Here is a 24,885-nt window from a genome sequence, read left to right as displayed (position 1 = left end):
TTAAGTGAAAAAAATTGTATATGTACAAGAAAGAAAAAGTAAGAATATAAACCAAGTACAATACAATCTCTTTTATTTGGTGTGATTTTCACAATCTGTTTTCCACTACCATTAACTAATCTACAGTGTTCTTCACTTGCTGCATTCTCAGTCAACATAAACTAACTGGCTTTCAGGAGTGCACGTACACTCTTACAATGAATGAATTTGGGGGCTGTAACAATACGACAGGAAACAACAGGTATGAATAATGCTGCTTAAATTTTGATGCCAGACTTATTATGAGATTTTGCTAAAACTTTAAGAAAACATAGCTGAATACACACATCAGTCTCAGTATGAGCAAGAGAAATTTGCGTTGTCTGGGATGCATTTTACAGCACGTCGACCATTATAAAGGAAATGATGCTAATAGCTCATCAAGATAAATAGCTTGAGCAAGTTACCAATTCAGCCTGTCACTCCACAACTTGTCTCCTTCCCAGCAATTACTGACATATCATACTGGCTACGGCACATTAAATGCTTCAACATGCATTTTCAACACCAGCGAATCTCGAAGTAGAAGAGCGTGCAATCAAAATTTCCCAAATTTTGATAATGCCACCAAAGATAACTTGCATATAAAAATGATTGAAGGCAAAGATAAGGTATACCAAGGATGGCATACAAGGCATTACAGGGTTCAGGAACAAAATTAAAATATGTGGCAGCACGAGGTATTCTGCACACCTTACATCAGCTTATTGCGGCTCTCGTCTTAATGACCCGTTGTTTCCACAATGTGCTTGCCGACTTGTTTCTCTAGGAATGTCAGTGGGCCAGGGTTGTCAAGGATGACCTTGTGGAATGCTCGGACATCGAATTTTTCACCTAAGAAAAAAAAATGAATAAATGAATATGGGCAGTGAGACCTTAAAAAAAAAGAAGCCTTGTGCTTATGTGCATGCACCCACTCCCACATGAGCACACACACACACACACACACACACACACACACACACACACACGCACGCACACAGAGAGAGAGAGAGAGAGAAAAGGGTAAATCTTTGTAACCCAGAGTCCCCAACACAAACTGAAACGCCGCAATTTCGAGGCATAATTGAGAGGCCTGAAAAAAACTTTTTTGCAAAATGAGCAAGAGGTTAAATGACTGCAATGCCTTTCAAAGAATACACTAACCTTTTCATTACTGTTTACGAGTATAGTTGTCATGAGACGGTGTAACGAAATGACTGATGACAACTAAATAGCTATTGGTAGCGAGAACAGGCGGAGTCACCTCCTGGCGGCTACTGCATGAAGCACGCCTACTGTGGATTGCTCCCTGCATAGTTTTGCATGTGTGCGTACGTCATCTACACCCTGAAAGCGTGGTTTGTTCCGTTTTGTTCATAGAGTTTCCAATACTTGCCTAAAGAGAAAAGTGGCACTGCAAGCAGTTAGACGTATTGGAATGCCAAGATATGTGAGTTTCAAACATGACTTGGATTGGTGTATTTCGCGTAAAGGCCTAATACTTCAAAGACACGTTTGGCTTCAACGTGCTCCTTGCGTCAAAATAGCTGATTTTGTACTGAAGGAGCACGTAGTGAGCTATTTATTTTTTTATCATTGCATAAAAACTAGCTTTATTTACCACTGAAAACTTCTGCACTGATGTACAGTTAGACGCAGTGTAAAAAGTAATAAATGGCCGCCGAACTTGGCAGGCAGACGACAAAGCCAAAGTTCACTCTGCCACGGCTAGCTGTGTGTTCCTTTCGTTCGCCATTTGGTTATGCCGTTGAGGGGAGTGGACCTCTAGTTTAGAATGTAATATGCCTGAAAGGATTCATCATAATAATAATTTCGCTTTAGAGGACCTTTATTTGTGCAGTCGTATCTGCTTTTGAGGTGAAGCCTTGCTCATCACCAGCCAACACAAGCCTCGCAGACATATATACTGTCAACACCAGTGCCTGGATGGCGGCCATTAAAAAATTGGGATAGACGGTGGCGGCAAATTTCCGTCTAGGTATTTTTGCAAAAAACTCTATGGTTTTGTTAGCTAAAGTTTGTCTGCTTGCAAGTATGCCCAACACGATATACAGAAGCATTTGGCCTTGCTTGGCTATGTATGCCCTCATATGAGATCAGTGAGTGCAACTTTCGAGAGTTGTATATTGTTGTCCTACCTTCCATTTGTTAGAATAATTTCAGTGTGGGTGCTGCTTTCTGGTTGGGTCAAGTGTATTGTGAAGTGCACTTGGTATCATCCCAAACACGAGGAATATTAACATGTTCACTGCAGCATGTTTTTGTTGGTCTGGCTTTAGGTGCATCGTGACCCACCTGTGAAACACGCGGCTATGCCTCTATCTTTGACTTCAACGAGATGGTGCTGCCACCTTTGCAGCGGGCATTTGGTGTGATTATTTGAAAGGTGCAAAGCTGTTTTCTAGCTGCTTCACATGAATACATGTTTAAATACGAAGTGTGCTTGCTCTGAAAACTCACATAAAATCAATTTATATGATAAAATCTTTCCAACGAGATGGTGCTGCCACCTTTGCAGCGGGCATTTGGAGTGATTATTTGAAAGGTGCAAAGCTGTTTTCTAGCTGCTTCACATGAATCCATGTATAAATATGAAGTGTGCTTGCTCTGAAAACACACATAAAATCAATTTATGTGATAAGCTCTTTTCTTTACTCGGTTCCGTGCTTTCTTTTGTGCCTGTAACAGGCACAAGCCTCCAATAGGTGCTCTGAAATGTTTTGGAGCAGCAGGGAAAACTCCTAAACTTAGTTCAATGGCATGTAACTGAAAAACTGCGAGAGAACTTTACAAAAACAATGAAGAAACGTACCACAGCCCGATGGCTTTGAAACAAACATGCCACCTCACGTCCAATGCAATAGAAAATATATATTAATTTAATTGAAATTTTGAATTTCAGACAGCAGCCCAAGATGAATAGCTCTGGTGCGTGGGTCGTGCCGCACATAGCACAAACACATTTTTGTTGATTGCACCGTGGGTCACCGGTGGGTCATGGCGTATAAAATCAGAGAAGTATTCTTCTGGGCGTATCCTCCTGCAATAAAAAACATACCTCTGCATTCAAGTGCCAAAGTTATAGCAGCTGTAAGCAGACAAATGTGCATGAATTTGCAGCTGCATACAGGGAGTTCAAGCCGTGACTCACCGGTGGCCCACGCCGCAGTGAACATGTTATATAGTGTGTGAATGAAGCGTTTTGAAGACTGGTTAATAAACTAAAGCGAGGCTTTAGGCTATGCACTTTTGCCTAGCTGTTAGGTGGTGTTAAGTCTGGCCTGAAAATTCGTCTGGACAGGCGCCATTGTGCCTAAGCCGGTCTACTGGGGAGGCTGCCAGACGCTGTCGAAGATTTGAGCTATTACCCAGACCATGTGGCAAGCGAAGGCGAGTTCCTGACTTTCAACTACAGATCCTTTTGTCGTCTCTTCGAGCAGAAGCGGTGACTGATGCCCTCGGCGACTCAACTGGCGATGGGGAGGCTGTTGTGACCGGCGCCAGAGCTGACGGGGGAGCGGGGCTCTTTTAATCCTCAATCACGTAGCCGACCGGCGGGCTGCCTATGCTCGCCAGGCATTGTCCCTGCTAGCCCGAGGACGAGACGTCGTGTCGCCACGACGCCGTTAACCGTTCGAGAGAGGACAACAAAGACAGTATCTTCCTTGGAAGAGACCGCGGTGGCCACCGCAAATCACCCCGCTAATTAGGCGAGCTGTTCGGTGGACCCTTTGATGTAAGCTGTCAGGATCGTGGGACCTCTCGACTAGCGGCACACACACGATGAGGAAGAGCCCCACTGGCGCCACCTTGCAGTGCAGTGTTCACGACTCAATATTGGACGTTCACGTGGACCGTGCATGCTCGTCCCCCTCACCTGTTGTGTGTGTGATTGGTGTTCCACTCGGAGAAGAGGAGCCTGACAGGGCTTAAAACGACGCCGCAGAGTGCTGGACGTCGCTCTGAACCATGTAACGGTTCAACCACCACGCTCGTGGTTTGTGAAACCACTAACCTTTCTTTTCTGTAAATATGTGTAAATAGTGCCATAAACCTGTTTTGTTTTCGTATCCTCCAGTGACCTTCCTTCCGACCCTTAACAGTGGATAACTGTGTCACTGTAGCTGGTTATGCGATACGCTTCAGTGACGCTTTAGTGACGCTTAAACAGTCGTGGTCCCACTACGAAGACATATTTCTATCAAGTAAAATCGGGCACTTCGTTACTTAAACTGTACCCTAAAAAAGGAGGGGGGGGGGGCATGACATGGCTGTGGCAAAAATGGAGTTGCTGTGCGCAATTTTAGCCCGAGGCAGAATTTATGTAAAAACACTCGTGTGCTTACATTTTGGTATGCCTTAAAGAACTCAGGTGTTCAAAATTAACCCAGACGGCATACCGATCACGCAACACTTCACCTTTCTCAGATTATATTGAGCTTTTGTGTGGCATTGTTATTGAGCAACTGAATGCAGCAACTATTATTCATAGGGTATTAAAAAACTTTTCATGGGTCAAATACTTGTCCCATAAAATAGCCATGTTTTTTTTGCCCCACTGTCATGCGCGTAATCAATCAATGAATTCTCGCTGATGTTAGCTTTTTATACTAATATGGGAGAAAAAACAAGAGCGTATGTGTTAAATGTCTCCATAGCGCTAGAACGCAGTCAGCCATGCAGCTTTTTTGACTAATAACATCAACTGTCTTACATTTGATTGATTTGTGGGGTTTAACATCCCAAAACCACCATAAGATTATGAGAGACACCGTAGTGGAGGGCTCCGGAAATTTCGACTACCTTGGGTTCTTTAACGAGCACCCAAATCTGAGTACACGGGCCTACAACATTTCCGCCTCCATCGGAAATGCAGCCGTCACAGCCGGGATTTTATCCCGGGACCTGCAGGTCAGCAGCAGAGTACCTTAGCCCCTAGACCACCGTGGCGGGGCAACTGTCTTACATTTAATGGAGAGCTGAATAAGAAAGAGAAAACAGAGGTGCAATCACGTGTAGAGTGCATGAGCTTTCTTTCTTTTTTTTATATTCCAGATGAGTATGAAATAAAAACTTAATTAGTTTAGTCTTACTACAGCAGTGAGTAGGAGGTGGTACATAATTTAAACATGTATAAATAAAACAACAAAAAGACGTCATATAGTGCAAAAGCACAGTGATAGTCACCCAGGGTGAGCATTTCTTTGACTGCGAGATTTTGCCTCTCTCACTTGTAGAAGAAACATGGAAGGGGCTTCCTGCATATATTCATCAATGGGGAGCATAGATATTACCAGTAAACTGCAGTTAACACATTTTATTTTTCGACAATCTGATCAAACCACTCACAATACAGCGCCACTGTGTGCACTTGAATACGCACTGCGGGCTACCCATTTAGACTACCGCAGCGACTGTGCTGCCGCCTATTGGGTGCGAGGCCCACCACTGGAGAAGCGGGCGCTGCTCCATGCAGTGACGTGCAGAGTTGGATCACGTGACCCCGCCTCACTATGGCGAAGGAAAAATGGCGATTGGATGAGTTGTTCTTAACTGGGACTTCGCAGTGTTTTCACTTTTGAACAGCGCTGTTTTGCTCTCACTTCCTGTGTGCAGACTTCTACAGACTACATGATCCAGAAAGCTGCAGCAAAAGCTATCGACGACACACCCCAGCGCACTATGTACGCGATGTTCCTGTCATGACCACTGACAGTGCCACTGTCACCACTCTCCTATGTTGTTGTGGTTGTTAATTCAAGCCCATGGGGTTAAAATGAGCACCGACCACGATTGTTGACATAAAAGCAGAACGTTTCAGTAACTGCACTGCAGCCTCATTCACAAAATAAATGAGTGAGCAAACAGTCCAATTATGAATATTTTAAAATAATATTGATATATGAGGTTTAACAACCCAAAATTACCATATGATTATAAGAGACGCTGTAGTGTAGGGCTGCAAAAATTTCAACCACCTATTGTTTTTTAATTTGCACCCAAATCTGAGCACACGGGCCTACAGCATTTTTGTCTGGATCGAAAATGCAGCTGCCAAAGCCGGGATTCGATCTCGCAACCTGCGGGTCAGCAGCTGAGTACCTTAACCACTAGACCACTGCAACGGTGCTGTATATTTTGAAATCTGACATACATGCGTACATGTGGGAAAGGTTGAAGTCATTACATTCAAGATTGTGCACCATCGCCTGAATTGTCAGAGTCAAGATAAAGTCTAGATGTCAAGTTCCTTTCCTTAATTTTTGTTAATTTAACTCTATTTCAGTCTATTTCGTGGCCAGCTGAATCTGCATGTTTGGTCAGCGCTTTCGACGAAACCCTCTTTCTTACATCAAACATGTGCTGCTTCAGTCTGCTAAAGCTACTTCTTTTGCCAAGGTAACTTTTATCACAGTCTGTGCCACCCCCCACTCTCCTTCTCTGGTGTCTGTCTTCATGCGTGTACCCGACCACACGGGTTTCTGTGAGCCACTTGGGTAGCCAATGCTCAGCCCACCAGACCCATGCCCTCCCCCCCTCCCGCCGAAAACTTTTCCCATGGCATATAGCGCACAAAACAGTGGACACCATCTGCCTGCCCCCCCCCCAATTACAAACGTTTATTTTTTTAATTTGTAGCTGTGATAGATTCGCCTTTAGCGACAAGCATAATCAAGTTTTGTTGCCATAAGTCAAATCAAGGCGCTTAATTATTTCCCCCTATTTTCAGCACCAAATAAAAAACAAAAAAAAAGGGTCTCAAACACAAGCGCAAACATCGGCATTGCAGCTTTATAATGGCTTGGAGTGGCCAAACTTATGAGGGTAGGGTTTCCCACTAGGTGAGAGTCTCAAAGGGGGAGCGCAAATGCTCCCGAAATTTTGCGTCATCAAAACAACTAGCAAAAAAATCCATTTCCGTCAAAACAACTCGGGTATGTATTTACACGTGAATGGACGGCATGGTGCAGCTGGCTGCCGCGAAAGCAGGGGACAAAGCTTTGGCTTCGCTCGCTACTGGATTCTTTGGACAGGAACGCCAAAACGCTTCTGGCCTTTTTTTCATGCCTTTACCACCTTTAATCTACTGCTGCATGAGCCACGTGTTCTTGGAGCTCGTAGATCGATCGCTATTGCATCACCGCGACTGCAGTTTTGTCGTGGTGGTTGCTGTACACGGTAGTTTTGTTTTCAATCCACAAGCCTTCAAAACTAAGTCCTTTTATGCTATCTATGATCGCAACTGCCGTGGTTTTGTCCACAAAGTTTGTGGAAAGCATCGTTGCTTTGAATGGTCGAGCGTTGGACGTGTGCACACTTTCGGAGTTTTGTCAGTAAGGCCGTCACCATATATGATCGTGTCGAATGACCACGGTTTCCTCCACAGCGATTGTGGCAACAATAGCCACACACAGTGTAGAAGACGGTGCGTGCGCTAGTCGTATGGGTACTTTCGAAACTTCGAGCATGCTGCTCTCGATCGGCCTTTGTTCGATGCTTTCAGAACTTAAGTTCATATCACACGACACCATTAGGAAAAGTGTTCGGAAAATTCAAATTTCGGCCCATTGAACACATGAATTTGGCTGGGGAATTTCATGAATTCGTATCTGCTGCGATTTCATATCACTGAGACTCTACGGCACATTTAGATGAACGCCTCTCAAATTCGTTTTTAATAAAATGCAGTGGGTATGCAAATAGCCTGGAACGAACTGACCTGCATTTTTGTCAATGCAGCCAGATCTCGCACACAAATTTCAATTTCCAGGAGATTTTCATGGCAACCGTACAAACGGAAGAAACGGTGGAAATCCAGGAGCCTCCCCGATGATGCGGGCGACTAGGCAGGTAGGTCATAATGATAGCACCAATACGGGAGACTTGGCAGGTACGTGATGATGATAACACCAATACGTATTGTTCTCTCCTGGTGGCGGAATATAAGCACATCGCCGTTTTTGTGGCCTCTGCGACTACTAGCTACAGCTATTAGCCGTAGCCAATAGTGGAGGCCACACCATTTAACTAATTTTAATTTTTTATCGAAAATGAAATAGTTTTTGTAAAATTTCAGGCAAGATTTGTAAAATCATAAACGCGGTTGAAATTCATACATTTGTCGCGAAAATCGGAACAATTGGCAGGTATGTATATGATAATCAAGCCCAGTCGGGATCCCATTTTTTACTACAATTTACCTCTTTGTAGAAGCTGTGGAACCGAGCCAATCATTTGTAATTTTCACCCATGTGTGGCTTGATCATGATCGAATGTTCACCATGTGACAACAGTACAAAATTTTTGGAATAAATATTAGAATTGCACCGCAGAGAAAATTTTAATCGAGTGAAATTTTACCTAGTTACAACTCTGAATGAAGCAAGCACATGTGTGTGACTCTCACTTTAGCTCGCAATCATAACCGAAAGATTGCAGCTGCATGCTGCTGCAAAAATGCTGCGTTGCTTTCCAAAAAGCGAAGAATCAGCTTGCGCTGTGCTTCGTAACATTGTGTGTGCTAAACGAAAATGCAAATTTGCCCATGTTTGTGATGTCAACCACGGCCTGTCTTCAGATGCGAGCCTACAATGAATGAAGTAGCGTGGTTGTGCGCATTTCTTTCAGCAAAAATAAGTCTCTTTGCTGCAAGCATGCGTTAATACCCATTTGATGCTTCAAGTGGACATGGAATGAGTAGTTACCTTTTACAAAAGCGGTGCGTTCGGCCCTTGTGGTTTTCATATAGGTGAATATATTAGAGGACGCCGAAAGTCAGGCATTGTGAGAAGCGTAAAACTTTTTCGGAGTGGTTATTTAGCACTTTTTGCAGTCAGTGCAGAAGCTGCAGCAGCATTTTCATGATTTTGTTGAGTGAAGTGCCACAATAATAATAAAAAAGGAGACACAAAAGCTGCTTCGAGCTGCACGCGAGAGGGCTGGCAGATCAATCCAACCACGCACGTCACAGAGATGCGTCCGCATGATGGCACCACGGTGTGTCCTCGTGCCCAATAGCCTGATCTCCCTGCCAATACCAGTCATCACCAAAATTTGGTTTCAAGCGGAACCTATGAAGACTACACTTGTCATACTTGTGTTTTTAACTCTAGATAGGCACACTAGACCATGTTGGTCTATGTGCGACTTTGCTTTCATTTTATTGCCTTTTTCATTGTACTACCTACAGTGAGGCCACCTACAAATTAGACTTTTTGACACAATCTGTGAAATAAAAAGACCCTATGAAGTTGAAAGAATGATACTCTTTTATTAAAAAAATGAGTACAAATAGATTTTTGAAAAATTTTCACATTTTCTTTTTTCTTACAGGTGTGAAAGGGGCAAAGGGCTCCTCATCAGCGGCGGGCATGGCAGATAAGCAAGAGTGGTATGTATGTATGTCGCTCAGCGATGAAAAACCACGCTGTGTGTGCGCAATGAAAGATCCATGCACGAACATAGGCGTAACAGCCGGGGGAAAAGGGGGCTGCTAGCCCCCCCACTGAGAAAAGCGCTTTCGACAGTGCACCATGGTCACTCTTGGCTGCACGCTGAGCAAACTAACAAGTAAGGCGAAGTTTTCCGTCACAACAGTAATCCCTCAATTTCGTTCTTATGGCAGAATGAAAATGTTACGAGGCAAAGTTACAACAGAGCGAAATTTTGCCAACATTTCGGCTGTGCTAATTTTTCTTGTAGGCTCTTTGCGGTGCGGGTCGCCTGTGCAATGCTTTCGCACAGGCGACCATTGCAGTATCGCAGAGCAGGCAAGTGCTCAACAGGGGCCCTATAATATTACATTATTTGTTCATGCTTTTATTCTGCTGTGAATTGTTGATGCATTTACGGATGGGAATGAGCAAACTGTTTATGGACCGGTCAAAGCATTTCTGCTTCCGGGAAATAATTTTCTTTGAAAAGGACATACCATCACCGCTCCTCTGTTTAAACTTTTGCGAGCCGATGAGTGTGACGAATCGTTTTTGATGTTTAAATTTTTCCACATGGAAAGGCCAAAACTTCTCTTTGCTTTAGTCAATGATAAACGTGATCAGCCTTGCTTATGGCAACTTGAAGCCATTGCGGCAGCTTGCAAAGTGGCCATGAATAAAGTTGTGAACTCGAGCTCAGTAGGAAGCTCAGCTTTTAAGCTTGCCCCACAACTTGACATACCGAACCAGAGAGAAGGTTAAATACTGTGGTTTTTCGTGGTTTTTACCACTATGGAGGCTTAGTTAGGAATCGGGCTAGTTGTTTTTCACTCAATTTGAATTGCCATTTACAACTCAAAATACATCTTGGGCAGCAAAAAAGGACACACGTGCAGCGCTGCTTATTTCTCTCTATTTCTATTTCTCTCGGCAAGTGTGAGCTCACGGAGATGTATACGTGCGCAAACTACAAAACACTGTTATGCTGCAAGTGTTATGCTGCATAATCTATCTCGCCAGCTGCTATGTGTAGCCACTGCTTATGTGATTGGCAGCTAGCCTACTTGAATTGCATTTAGAAGAACATGCTCTCCGGCTTCTTGACGTCATGTAACAAGCAGGAGATTTTGCGGCACACAGAAAATTTTAAATGCCGAAATGCCAGTGGTAAACAATATGCTGTATCGAAAATTGTTTATTCTTATTTTTTACGTGGTCGTGGATAAGTAGTCATTACGCGATGGGTCATTTTCGCATCATTTGTTGCCTTGCGTAACAAGCTTGTGCTGTGTGCATGCAAAGAACGTTTACACCAACATTCCCTGAAGGTTCCCTTCAAGCTGCTCAGTGCAGCTTTTTTACCTAGTCTCCTCGCAACCTTGTTGTGCAATAAACTCAATTCAATTCAATATACAGCTAATGACCATTTCGAAAGGAAGCAACGAGGGATAGTTTAACATTCTAATCGCCCACATTTTATCATTCAAAGAAAAATTTCGTTTACACCGTTTTTATTGGTGTATATATGCAGGCGGCTGGGGGCCCATTAAAAAATTTTGATACGAATGCATGGAATGTAAACAATGTGCTATGTCCCTAAGAGCACAAGTTATATATAATTTAAAGAAAAGGGTTGAGTTGATATAAAGTTACTTATAGTAATATAACAATAGCAATATTATTAATATATGTACAATCCAGATACAGTGTTCAGACTATTAGCAAATAAGGCAAATTAAAATACATGCATGCCTGAATATATGCAAAAAAGTGTAATGTTTATGAAAGAATATAACAGCAATCATTCCTTGAAAAAACATGATTGATCCCAGCGTCAGAAAAATCTGCATATATAACATGAAAGTAAAGCGCCTTTACAGGAGCAATTAAATGGTTACTGTACATTGATAAAGGAGGGTTGCCCAATGTATGTTTCGGTGTTTGGCAGCTTAGCCCCGTCCAACGTGGCTGTATCCTCGTTGACGCTTGGTACATCTTCATTCCAACGACTAACATCCATGATAAATTCATTAAACTATTGCATGGTATCTGTAGATGTTAACCGCCAAAGCATAATCAGAGGAAGAGGCGTGATAGCAAGATGAGTGTCGCATATTTGACACTGAAATTGGGCTAAAGGTGCCACTCCCCGGCCTGTTAAAGTGTAATTGAACTTCGTGATATCTAATGGTGAATTCCATTGAGAGAACAGAAGTAGAGGGGCAGGGCAGTTAGGAGAGTGAGAGGGGGGGGGGGGGCAGAGCACTGAGAGCAGGGCCATTCAACCGGCCATTGGAATTTGCCGCACTCCCGGACGGCAGGTGAGAAGGTGACGAGTAGGAAGACCATGTAACTGAAACATTCCAAGCCCTGGCATATTTTCTTTGGGGCAGCAGCAAAATACGCGTGAAACCGGCCAGCCACGTGTTCTTCATTGCCCTAATACCTAGTATGTTTGTGCAATGATTCATTCGGCAGACCTCCAGCTGTCATCGTAGCCATTTGTACAAAACAGCGGTGTCATACTACACCTGGTTGCTACCATTGCCACCGCGCTCGCTGGCTGCAGAAAAATTCCGAAACTGTGACGTTCAAGGGCCACGTGACTTGTGATACTTCGCCTCCTCTGCTTTTCAGACAAGAGCACTACAAACTACTCCCGGCTGCCCACAGCGCAGCAAAAGCACTTTCGCTCTACCAATGGATGACAGTGCTCCTGTCCCTGTTCGACCACTGAAACACGCCGGCTCTGAACAGAGCACTTTCAGCGTGCTTTTGAGTGCTCCTGCTCTCTCACTGGAATTCGCCATAAGAATGTGCGTCGTGTCACCTTTGTGTATGCAAATTCATATCGAAGGGTGAGCGTGTTGCTGAATTTCTCTCTCTCCACACACACGCACACACACACACACACACACACACACACACACACACACACACACACACACACACACACACACACACACATTAAATATATATATGTATATTAAATGAGATCTAACAGACAATAATGCCAAGGAATGTATAGGGGAAGTTATTAGAACCAATGTAATGAAAATATTGTGTCAAAACATGGAAAAATGAGCCTCTGGTATACACTTCTTTCCCTTATATATATATATATATATATATACCATAATTACTCGAATCTAACGCACACCTTTCTTCCGGTTAAGCGAGTTCATAAATCGCATGTGCGTTAGAATCGAGTACGAAAAAAAAAATGAATATGGTCATTCTACTGCCATCAGCATTTCTAAAATGGCCGCCCCCTACGTGCGTCGGCATGGCACGTCGGCCATTTCTGCCTATATGTTTCCCATGTACGGCACTTCATACGTGTGCTGAGGAGTTCGTCATCTTGTAGTGCATTATCATCGACAACATGGAAGGGCCGACTCCAAAAACTCGAGTGCACTACGATGCTGCTTTTGAAAGCAAAGTCATCGTGTGTGCAGAAACGGACGGAAATCGGGGCGCATCGCGGTCGTTCGGAAGGCAGGGTTCCTTTTGGCATTGCATAGTGGTTGCCAGACTGGGAGGGTCAGTGTTGCCAGACTGCCACTAAATTTGACTGCAAAATTTTTTTTTTCTGTAGTTGTGGCTTCTCCGTGAGAATTTGGTGCCATCCGCGGTGCATTTCGCGAACGAGCGACGCTGGCCGTTGTAATTAATTACAACGGAATGAACCGTGCCTAGCAGTAGTCGAGCGTGGCGCTGCTGCGCAATTAAGAAGCCAATTTAATGAACGGAATGAACCGCGCCTGGCAGAAGTCGAGCACGGCGCTGCCGTGTAATTAAGAGGACATTTTAATTAATGGAATGAACCGCGCATTACAGAATACGTTTTATTTACGGAATGAATCACGCCTAACAGAAGTCGAGAGCGGCACTGCTGTGCAATTAGGAGGCCAATTTAATTAACGGAATGAACTGCGCCGAGCAGCGACTTCTGCTAGGCGTGGTTCATTTCATTAATTAAATTGGCCTCCTAATTGCATGGCAGTGCCACGCTCGACTTCTGCTAGGCTCGGTTCATTCCATTAATTAAAACAAATTCTGTAATGCGCGGTTCATTCCATTAATTGAAATGGAATTAAAACGGCCTCTTAATTGCGCGGCAGCACCACGCTCCACTGCTGCTAGGCTCTGTTCATTCCGTTAATTAAAACGGGCAGCGTCGCTCATGCACTCGCGAAATGCACCGCAGATGACACCAAACTCTTATGGAGAAGCCACAACTACAGGAGAAAATTTTTCAGCCAAATTTAGCAGCAGTCTGGCAACAACCACACCAGTCTGGCAACTGACTTATGCAACGCCAAAAGGAACCTTGCCGTTCGGAGTTCCCGAAACGTGCGTGCGGGACTGGCGGAAACAAAAGTAGAAGATTGTCGACAGAAATGATTCACGGAAAGGCTTCAGTTGACCACAGCAGGGTCGGTTTCCGCAAATTGAAGAGCTGCTCGCCGAGTATGTGCTTGAGCATGGAGCGGCACAGTGGCCCGTGACGACAGAACTGCTCCAAGTGCGGGCTATGCGATTAGCCTTGGAAAAAGGGCTAATGCGAAGCCAGTTTAAAGTGAGCAGGTGCTGGCTAACTAACTTTATGAAGAGGAAAGGCTTTTCCCTCCGAAGGTGAACGGGCATCTGCGAAAAGTTTTCTGGAGGAGTGCAATGAAAAGCTGCACAGTTTTCAGAGGTTCATCCGAAACTTGCGGCACAACAACGGCTACCTGCTTGGGCAAATCAGGAATGCCGATTAGACGCCTGTTTACTTCCACATGCCTGGCACCACAACCTTCGAGAAGAAGGGGGCGAAGCAAGTTTGCGTGCTGACATCGGTCCACGGTAAAACTACAGTAACGGAAATGCTCTGTTACACGTCAATGTGGGCACAAGCTTCCCCAGTACCTCATATTTAAATGGAAGACGCTCCCGAAAGAGTCCTTTTTTTGAGTGGTGCGATCGTGCGGGCCAGCGAGAAAAATGGGTGCGCGTTGCAATTGATGTCTTTTTTTTTTTTTTTCGTCGTGGAAATCGGGTGCACGTTACAATCGAAGGCGCGGTAGAATCGAGTAAATACTGTATATATATATATATATATATATATGTGTGTGTGTGTGTGTGTGTCTGTATGGCCCGGGTTTGGCGACTACAATCCAGTATTTGTCATGCCACTTCAGGCCATCGCATCATAAGACCCTTCCCTCAATGAACATGCTTCTTTCTCCGCCTTTACCACCGCCATCAGCAGTGACTTGACAACTTCACAGACGCAGCTGCTGCTGCAATGTTACAGAAACACGCAAGTTCTTTTGATATTTGCTAGTCTACACTGGGCCGCACTACTACTACAGCACATCTAAATTCAAACAGTAGGGACATCTATCGTACACCAGCGACACTACTGCGTGTCTCACGCTGAAAGAAAATTATAGAAGAAAACGTTGCCAACATGCTTAAACGGGAAGTCATCCATCCGTCATCTAGCCCTTGGTCGTCTCCTATTCTGGTCCGTAAAAAGGATGGCTCTGTGCGTTTTTGCGTGGGCTACCGGCGCTCAATAAGATCACATGCAAAGACCTGTACCCCATGCCACGCATTGACGATGCCCTTGATTCCCTACAAGGCGCGGCATTCTTTTTAAGCCTCGACTTGCGTTCTGGGTACTGGCAGATTCTCATGCATGAAGACGATAAGGAGAAAATAGCTTTCGCAACCCCTGATGGGCTATATGAATACAACGTGATGCTTTTTGAGCTCTGGAACGTGCCCGCGACTTTTGAGTGCATGATAGACACCATGCTGCATGGCATGAAATAAAAAACTTGCCTTTGCTTCCTGAACGACATTGTATTTTTTCGTCAACGCTTCCTGAGCACCTAGAATGATTGGATCAAGTTCTGACATGCCTTGCCGGCGCCGCTAACAAATCTCTCAAGGTCTTAGGACACATCGTTAGCAAAGATGAAATTTGGCCCGACCTAGACAAGATTGCTGTGGTCCTTCACTTTCCGCATCCCGAATAATCGAAGGAGCTGCGCAGTTCCCTTGGCCTTTCTTCAAGTGTAGCATGCTATGTCGGTTCCTGCTCCCAATGCCAGCGTCATAAACTACCGACATCTGCACCTGCTGGACCTCTGGAGCCCATTCCGTGCCCTCAACGACATTCGAAGTTGTAGGTGTCGACCATCACGGGCCTCTCCCCGTTACATCTACTGGCAAATGATGGAAAGTGACCGCCATGGACCACCTGACACGCTACGCTGAGACGTCCTCTGTCATTACAGGCTCAGCTGTGAAAGTTGCTGACTTTATTCTTCACACCACAATCCTGCGCCATGGGGCTCCTCGTGTTCTGCTTAGTGACCATGGCAAAAGGTTCCGGTCACAAATGGTACATGAAGTACTGCGCGCTTCTGGAACTACTCACAAGACAGCTTCAAGCAACCACCCTCAGACTAATGGTCTCACCGAAAGATTTCATCGAATCCTTGCAGACATTACTGCCATTTACGTCCAACCCGACCACAAGATTTAAACTGGGATACTATTCTACCATTCATGACCTTTGCCTACAACACCACCGTTCAGAGAACAACTGGCTACTCACTTATACGCACTCCTGGTCTCTGACAAATTCCAACTGTGCTTCATTGGGCCATACATAAATTTGGAGCAGACTTCACCGGTCAATTATCGTGTGACACCACTTGTCACCCCAATAGACCACCATTACCACAGCACCGAGATTGTACACGCTTCTCGCATGAAACTTTTGACGCGACGTTCCTCGTCACTTAGACGTACGGCGGCCAGGATGTCCGTTTCCAAATGGGGGAAATAAGTTTGAGTGTTTGTTATTTACATCGTCATCATCCCTGCTTGATTATAATCACCATCATCCGCTTGTCTCTTAGTCCTCATCGCCACTGTGGGTCATCATCATCGTCATCGTCTGTGTGCAGGCTCTGCCCGTTTGTTTTGCGAGGTCTTTCCTCGAATAAACGCTGCTGCAACCAAGTAATCATAATATACATATATATATATATATATATATATACAGTGGACCTTATTTAAACGAAACTCGGTTAAATGAAAAAGCCGCATAAACGAAACTATCTAGGCATAATTGGTTGGTCTCTTATATATTTAATAATAAAAAGTTTTGGGTAATCGAAACATTTTTCATAGTTTTCATGGGTGTTAAATGAAACTAAAACGGCCAAAAGCCATGAACAACGGAAGCGGCCATGACAGTCTAGCAACCATGAAACCAATGTCAAAGCTAGCCTAGCCAAGCCAATGCAGCGATTGCACATGTCCGCGCACGCTGAGAAGCAATCGACGTCTCGTCGTGAACTCGAGGAAAGAGCCTTGAGAAACCTATAGCTCAAGTTTAAGATGAAGACTTGTGCTCAAGTGGTAATAAGATGGTGTGTGATCCAAGCCCATTTCAGAGGCTGACAGTGCAGCAAGAGATGCTGTCATCCTGTTTAAGCGCTACTTTGAACACGATAGTGGCACAGTTCCTGCCCAGCCTTTCAGGAATGCCCTCCTACTATGATAGAAAGTGCTTGAACAAGGCCGAGCAAATTACTATCACCTTCTTTTTTTCGAGTCAGCAATATTAGCATAATTTTCTTTCTAATCAACTATAGCAGTACAATCAAATCTCGATAATTCGAACTCGAAGGGGCCCAAAAATTTGTTCAAATTAAAAGAAGTTCAAAACAATGAAAGCTAAGTAAATGGAGGGGTCCCCATGCAGTGGTGCATGTGCATTGAGCTAACACATGAGGGGGAAGTTTCAGAAGACTTGCATTTAATGACAAAATGCAGGACATCTGTAATTAATTGAAGTAATCAGTGATGCACGTCTGCACACGTTTGCCTAGCAGCGAGTCAATCAATTTCGCAAGCAGCTTGCAAAGCATGCCTACTTCGGCTTCAGAATTCTCCTGGCAAGACAAGTTGCGCGTGGCAATGTCCAGTGCCAACACTCTCTAATGGCGACAACAACCACTGCATCTCTGCTACTACCCTCTGTGCCAAAGCCGCAGCATTGCCAGCACGTGACAAGAAAGGAGGAGCATCTCCACGTGGAGAGAAGCAGAAAGGCATTTGAGAGAGAACTAACATTCCACGGCAGCTTTTTTTTTTTTTTGCTCTCTTCGCGTTTGCGCGTGTTGTTGAAAGAAGAAGGGTTACATGGTAGGGACGGGAAAGGGGAAGCATGGCACCGGCGTGTGAGAGAGAGCCACTCTCCGCAATAACTTTCTTTTTCCCCTCTCTCTCTCTGCGTGCAGCATTGCAAGTAGAAGGGTCTTTACGTGGCAGGAGTGGAAAAGGGAGAAGTGTGGCACAGGCGCGTCGCAGATCGGCATTTTAGAGACAGCAAACATTTCACCGCAGCCTTTTCTTTCCTTTTCCTTCGCGCGCAGCGTTGAGGTGCCGGAGGTGCTGCCGCGGGATTGAGTAGGGTGCTGAGAGCGTTTTCGGAGCGCGGTATATTCGAATTAACCGTCGCAAGTGCTTGCGCGTTCGAATTACCGGGCGTTTTCGCCCATAGGAATACACATAGCTTTGACGAGACCTATCGTGAGTTCGAATTAACCGGAAGTTCGAATTAAACATGTTCAAATTAATGAGATTCGACTGTACTGCATACTTCAAAATGTTTCTGTTCAGTCAGCCACAGTTGGTGCTTTTGAAATAAAGCCATATTTCATTCATATTGTGGGCTTTGCTTAAATGAAACTTCTTATAAATGGAACAAATTCTCTTGCCCCTTCAAGTTCCGTTTAAGAGGAGTCCACTGTATATATATATCCTGGGCGACCAATAAGGTAGGTTTGCCCCCCAACTCGCAAAAGAGTTGGTATGCCACTGTGCACGGATGCACTGTGTAACCTCCTGCCTGACGAAACATTACCAAGCTTGGCATGTTATTGGTTGCCTAGGGCAAAACACACAATGCTGACACTGGAGAGGCATTTTCAATGTAAAATGGGAAAAAAAAAGCGGGGCTTGTCAGGTGAACAGTGTGCAGTCCCTTAGGCAACCCCGCTTCATGCCCTCCACTATGCTACATGGTAGAAGGCAGAAAAGCAAGCTCGCAGACCATATTCAAGAGAAACAGCGATAGTGTCTTTATGTTGGCAGTGAGCAGCTTCTCTGCCAAAACGTCAGTTCAAGTGAACTGGTTTGAAGAATTATTTTGATAAAAAGCTACCTAAATGATGTCTTGCAACTTCCAGCCCATAACCAAAATTAACATGGGCACAATGAAAGCAAAGTTTATCATTCACATAATTGGCTCTTCCTCTAAGCTATCATCATCAATAGCATGGCTCCGCTTTTTGTTCTCTTCTTTCTTCTTTCTCAAGGCAACACATCAAGGCTGGCATTTGACAAAAAGGTGTTCTAGGGTAACCAAAGCAGTGATAAGGCAAGTAAAAACATTACCGACTGCCACTTGCCCATATATATAAAAAAAACGGACGTGCACATATGGCATGTGCCACATGGCTGGAACCTACAGACCTTTACAGTTTATGGAGTGTCATTGCCGTGGATAAAAGTGGGGGCTCGAAAGGCTACAAAAGAGGGCAACCAATCTGTAATTCGAGATTGAAGGCTCTCTGCAGTAGAACAATAACTGGTTCACATGATCATGCCAGCAATGTCTACAGAGATTGGGAATGTGTTTCGGGCCCTCTTTAAAAAAGATGTCTTGTATAGGAATGTCATGTTGAAACTGGTGCTAAAAAAATAATGATCATGTAAAGCTCACCCAGGGCATCCTGTGCTTTCTGGCGCAACTGTTTGATCTTGAGTTCACCAACTTTGTAAGCACATGCCTGGGAAAAGATCATTAAAACTGTACAAAATATAAAGATGACAGGAAGCAAAAATACAGAATATATAGCTAACTTTCATATGAAGTTTATTTTGAAGAATATTGAATAGATGCAAATTTTATCTCACAGTGCTTAAAAAAAAGTCTGCCACTAGAATCAAGTGCTATAGATGACAAGAATAAATGTAGAAAATTAGTGACACCTGTCACAGACAAATCAGCACTTTCCCCCCTCCCCCAATCAATATACATTTAAAATGGACTTAAAATCAGCAGTGATAAGCTATAGTACTAGCCACTAATCTAATGCCACATGTTCTTAGTGCACTGAGCATTATATTTATTGATGAATATTATTAAACACAATCGCTTCAGAAGAAAAAAAAAAACAAGCTTAATTTGACACTTGATGCAAGAAATGTAGACAAGAGCCAGTGATAGGTTTTTTGTACCTGACGAAAGCTGCACATATGTCCCACAAGCATGAGCTTGCAAAAGCAAACTCCTAGATAAAGAAAGTAGGATAGTACATTTCATTTCTTGCTTTACCAACTACTGCAAAGGTTTGACAATGGTTTCAACTCGTGCAGTACTGCAGATTAGCAAAAAAAAAAAAAAAAAAAAAAGAAAGCACCAAAACCACGATTTCATGATGAGGCAAATTGTAGTGGAGAAGTGAGGATTACTTTGGACAGTGAGAGTTTTTAAGATTTATGGTCTCTATGTTGCACCGTCCAAACACTTTCACTTACACAATGGCATACTAATACTATTTTTATTAGTGCTACTATAGTTGATCATGCACACGTGACATGTCTGAACACTACGTCATGCTACTGACAATTCAATATTCTGACAACTCACATGCTCACTGTTGTAAAAATTATGTTTAGCAGCGCTTAAACGAGTGTTACGGAAAATTTTTCAGACATCTTGTAACTGCAGATGGTGTGTCAATTCTTGAGGCCTGCCGAGTAAAGAATGAATTAAGACCTATGTATGTCATACTGGTCTGCTGGAACACCAGCTAGCCATGTTGTACACAAAAATTATAAAAAATTACCATTTCACGAAAAATGCAGCTCATTCAGTTGTTTGCACCAGTGATACTAGCAAGGAAAGTAGTAGTATGCAAAAATGTTACACAAGACAGCCTAATTTGGTTTGGCACAATATATTGTTGGCCTTGCAGTAATGACACATAGTGTCTAGACTAACAAAATTTTGATCATTGAGTGAGTTAAAAAATGCAGTTAAAGGACCTCTGACACCAAATTTGGAAACTCCAGATGCTTGTGTCGTTTGAGAGTCCTACAAGCGAGGTCACTTCTGACTGATTATTAGTGATGAGCTTTGACTATAAGGTGTTTTAATATGATTTTAAAGCAAGGGTAAATGCTCATTCGAGCTATCAGCACCAAACGACGTCTTCCCTGGCTTGACGTAGACAGAGGCCCCACGTGACATTCCACGAGTAAGGCAAGTATTGTCGACGTCAGAGTACATTCATGAAGCGCACACAATACTCTGACTGGCACCCAATGAGGACTATTGTTCACCCCTCTCACTCTGTTGTCGGGCTGCTCTCAAGGTGGTTTTGGCTGCTTGTACCAGGAATGATTTTTTCTTTCCTGAGGAGACACGCTCAAAGCAGCCACATCGTTTCATTCTTCATCAATTGCGGGTCATCAGATTTGAAAACTGCACGTTCAGCATCGCCGTAGCTTGAGCACGTGTAGTCTCAGGCGCTTCCCCGCTGAGGGGCGCTAGTTTCTTATGGTATTTAGGCAGGTGTTTTAAACTGACGCAAAATCATTCTAAATTAATGATGCTAGCATTAGTCATATAATGCGTTGGCGCATTTAAGCTTCAATTTCCGAAATACCAGATGCAAGGCCACAAATTACTGTAAAAAAACCTCAAACAAAACTTTTGCTATCGAGGTTTTTTAAGAAAAATGACAAGTGTTTAAGATTAGCTGGGTTGTTTGTTATACTTAAACTGGTACAATGCAGTTCTTTCATATTACTGGCACTGCTATAAATTAGCCGCATCACGCTGTACAGAATTTATTATGGCCCATAAAGCTGCAATTGTGTTTTTTTTTAAATGTCAGTTTTATTCACGTATGATGAATGGGGCTCAATGAGAGAAAAAGCTGCACTGAAGAAGTGTAAGCAGCTCTTAGTGATTCTTGATACTTGCCTGTCCAGGCCAAGTGATGTAGCGGTCAATCTCACTTTCCACTTCAGCTTGGCTAGACGAAGTATGCTCCAGCAAATACTGCACTGCTTTCTCCCGGGACCAACTGGAAATCGCAAAGAAAATGATTGAGACCCAAATCTGCGAGTGTTCCTTGTCAGGTAAAAGCTTTCTTTTCCAAAGCTTCAATGTCTCTTGGATATCTTCATAGAAACTTGAGTAGCACACCTTCTAATTTGTGGAAATTGGCTCTCTTAATCTATGTTCATCCACAATTAGAATTTGCTTCTCTCACTTAGTCACCATATCAAGACTACCTTTTCTGTATGTAGGAAGCTGGTCAGAATAACACCCCGATTTATCTCGAATAACTACGACCAAATAAACTAGGAAAAGCGGCCATCTGGTATCAAGAGCTCTGATGCCGGGGCTCCCCTATGGTCTGTCCAGAGGGCCCACGATTCGTTGGTCAGGCTTGGCTTGACAATGCGGGAGTAGCCCACTGAATGCCAAGTTGTGCACGTCAAAATTTTAAATTAAATTTAGCATCCATGCATCCATAACTACGACCATAAGCATTACTTGAGTAGAACACGATCTTTCCCTTCAGCCATTAAAAAATGTAACCATAAATTTTCTTCCACGTCTTTTTTTCATATTGCCACGCTGTGTCAGTGGTAGAAGAGGAGAGCGCAGAAGTGAATGGCTGCTGTGGCTTAGTAAACAGTCGTCCACTTCGAGTCCCTGTCTATCGTTTCCTCTCGCGACAGACTGGTGGAGGTGCTCGGTACTGTACTGCAATGTCTTATGCCTGCTAGTCCTGAACCAGAAGCAACCACCGCCAGTGCACCAGGGTCTGTTGATATCCACCGTAGCAGCCGCCGCCTTCAAGGACTACCACCACAGTACAGCCCCTTGGCAAGTTCTGGGAGGACAATGCTTGCCACGTCCAACCCAAACTGAGCATGACCCATTCGCTAGAGTGCCCTGTGTCATCAACACGCCTCGCACACCCAACCTATTCTACGGCGATGCAGGTGAGGATGTCGAAGACTGGCTTGACCATTTCGACCAGGTCGCTGCCATCAACGACTGGGACAATTGCCGTAAGTTGAAGAACGTGTACATCTCCCTCTTAGACGCAGCAAAAGTGTGGTACGAGAACCACAAAACTTCATTCACAAGTTAGCAGGAATTCCATCGGCAGCTTCGCGAGGCGTTCAGTAACCCCGAACGGAAAGAAAAAGTGGAGCAGGCACTTTCTTCGCGCTTTCAAATGCCGAATGAGAGTGTCGCCATGTTTGTCGAAGAGATGTCGCGATTGTTTCGACGTGCTGACCCCCACATGCCAGAAGACAAGAAGGTGCACCTGCTAATGTGAGGTGTAAAAGAGCAACTTTTCGCGGGCCTTGTGCGCAACCCTCCTACGACTGTGTCGGAGTTCATACGTGAGGCCACAATTATGGAGCGCATGCTTTGGCAGCGATTGTCGCAGTATGAGCGTCGGACGGCTATGTACGCTGCGTGCTCGCTTGTACCAGGAGGTGGTAACAGGGAGGTCCTCACCGAACTCATACGGCAGGTCGTACGCAAAGAACTTCGGAAATCTCATGCAACATCTCCTCCCAGTAGCGCTTCCCTTACGAACGTCGTTCGTAACGAAATAAGGCAGTTCGTTCATTCCTCACCACCATCGCAAGTCAAACCTCCCACGCTTTCTTACGCAGATGCCCTATGCGTTTCTATGCCGTCGATGGCACATTTCGCTCATCCACGTGCTGGAACCACCAGGCGCTTTCCAAGTCTAGCCTATCGCCCACCTTCTCAGGCCGATTTTCGTCCTGGCCCGCGGAAGTCCACCGTCTGGCGTGCACCCGATAATCGTCCCTTGTGCTACTACCATTGTGACGAAGTTGGACACATGTACCGCGACTCTTACTACCGACGAATAGGCCTACGCAGATTCCACCCAGATGCCCGTTGTCCACGCTATGATGAGCGCCCGCAAGAAATTGCAGACTACTTGGAAAGTAGCCATCGCGCTCCTGTCCCGCCGCGACGACAGTCACGGTCACCATCACCCCATCCGTCCGCATCAACGCACCCCGCCCGACCCGCCTTTGGGTCCGCTGATGTCAGTGGCGCAAGCCCACGCCGGGGAAACTGAAAACGGCGACCTCCGGAGGTGAGGCCACTGTCACGCGAACCGACAAATACCCTTTGCCGCTGCCTTACAACGTACCGTTAAAGCCTTTGTCGGAAACCGCCAATAGAACGTCCGCTGCCATTACCGTTTCCGTCGGCTGTTATCCGGTGACTGCGCTTGTCGACACAAGAGCCGATTACTCGGTGATTAGTGCTTCATTGGCCACCCGTCTACACAAGGTGCTGACCACGTGGGATGACCCTCAACTAATCACCGCTGGTGAACACCTCGTGTCCCCTATAGGAAGGTGCACCGCCAGGTTTGAAATTTGTGCGTCGGCTTTTGTAGCGTCATTCCTTGTACTGCCCAATTGTTCTCGGCCGGACGTTTTGGGCATGGATTTTCCACAAGAGTATGGAGCGATAATTAATCTGCATGATTTGTTCATCAGTTTTGCTAACTGTGTTTCTCCAGATTCCGACATCGAGAACAAACATTGTGGCGTCGCCTTACGCGTAGTTGATGATTGCGTCACGTTGCCACCTCGCAGTAGTATCTTCGTGCTTTTTGAGTGTCCACGGGAGCATTCAATTACGGGCATCGCGGAAAGTAACCTGACGTTATTGCTTGATCGAGAAGTCGCCATTGCTCGAAGTCTCGTTCAATTCCGAAATGGCCAGACTACGCTTTTCGTTACGAACTTGTGTGGCGAATACAGGCATTTTGCGAAACCCACAATCATAGCTTACTTGGATTTAAAGTTCTCCCTTTTGGCCTGAGCTCCGCTCCAGCCACATTCCAATGAATGATGGACACAGTTTTATGTGACCTGAAGTGGCACTCTTGTTTAGTGTATTTAGACGACATAGTCTACGACTTTTGAACAGCACATTGAGCGGCTTGAGGTGGTTGTTCTGGGTATTCGCACTGCCGGCCTCTCTCTGAAACCGGAAAAGTGTTATTTTGGATACGATCAACTCAAATTTCTTGGCCACATTGTCAGCAGCAGTGGTGTTCGCCCCAACCCTGAGAAGGCTATGGCAGTTGCTTTGTTCCCGACACTGAGAACAAAGCATAATGTATGCCGCTTTCTGGGCCTTTGTGCTTATTACCGCCACTTCGTACCGAATTTCTCGAAAATCGCCGAACCTCTACAACAACTCGTCAAAGACGACGTCGCCTTCGTCTGGGGTTCC

The 24,885-nt window shown here is 44.7% G+C and overlaps 1 protein-coding gene across 8 annotated transcripts in view; it reads right to left on the bottom strand.

Annotated features, from left to right (window-relative positions):
* Positions 1-24,885, bottom strand: part of LOC119161370 (uncharacterized) — a 199,479-nt gene that overhangs the window by 42,507 nt on the left and 132,087 nt on the right. For 4 of the 8 annotated variants that reach the window (XM_037413806.2, XM_037413809.2, XM_037413808.2 and 1 more), the window contains exons 16-18: positions 21,547-21,649; positions 19,276-19,342; positions 57-873 (exon numbers count right to left, since the gene is read on the bottom strand). In XM_037413806.2, coding sequence (XP_037269703.2) covers positions 761-873; positions 19,276-19,342; positions 21,547-21,649 — 283 coding nt within the window. In that variant the 3' untranslated portion in view covers positions 57-760. Of the gene's footprint in view, positions 1-56; positions 874-19,275; positions 19,343-21,546; positions 21,650-24,885 lie in introns of those variants that run through there. The other 4 variants (XR_012889357.1, XM_075885055.1, XM_075885056.1 and 1 more) reach the window with 2 other exon arrangements.

The sequence above is a fragment of the Rhipicephalus microplus genome, unplaced genomic scaffold (assembly GCF_043290135.1).
Source record: "Rhipicephalus microplus isolate Deutch F79 unplaced genomic scaffold, USDA_Rmic scaffold_65, whole genome shotgun sequence".
In the NCBI taxonomy this organism is placed as follows: domain Eukaryota; kingdom Metazoa; phylum Arthropoda; class Arachnida; order Ixodida; family Ixodidae; genus Rhipicephalus; species Rhipicephalus microplus.
This window is presented reverse-complemented; position numbering and strand designations above follow the sequence as displayed.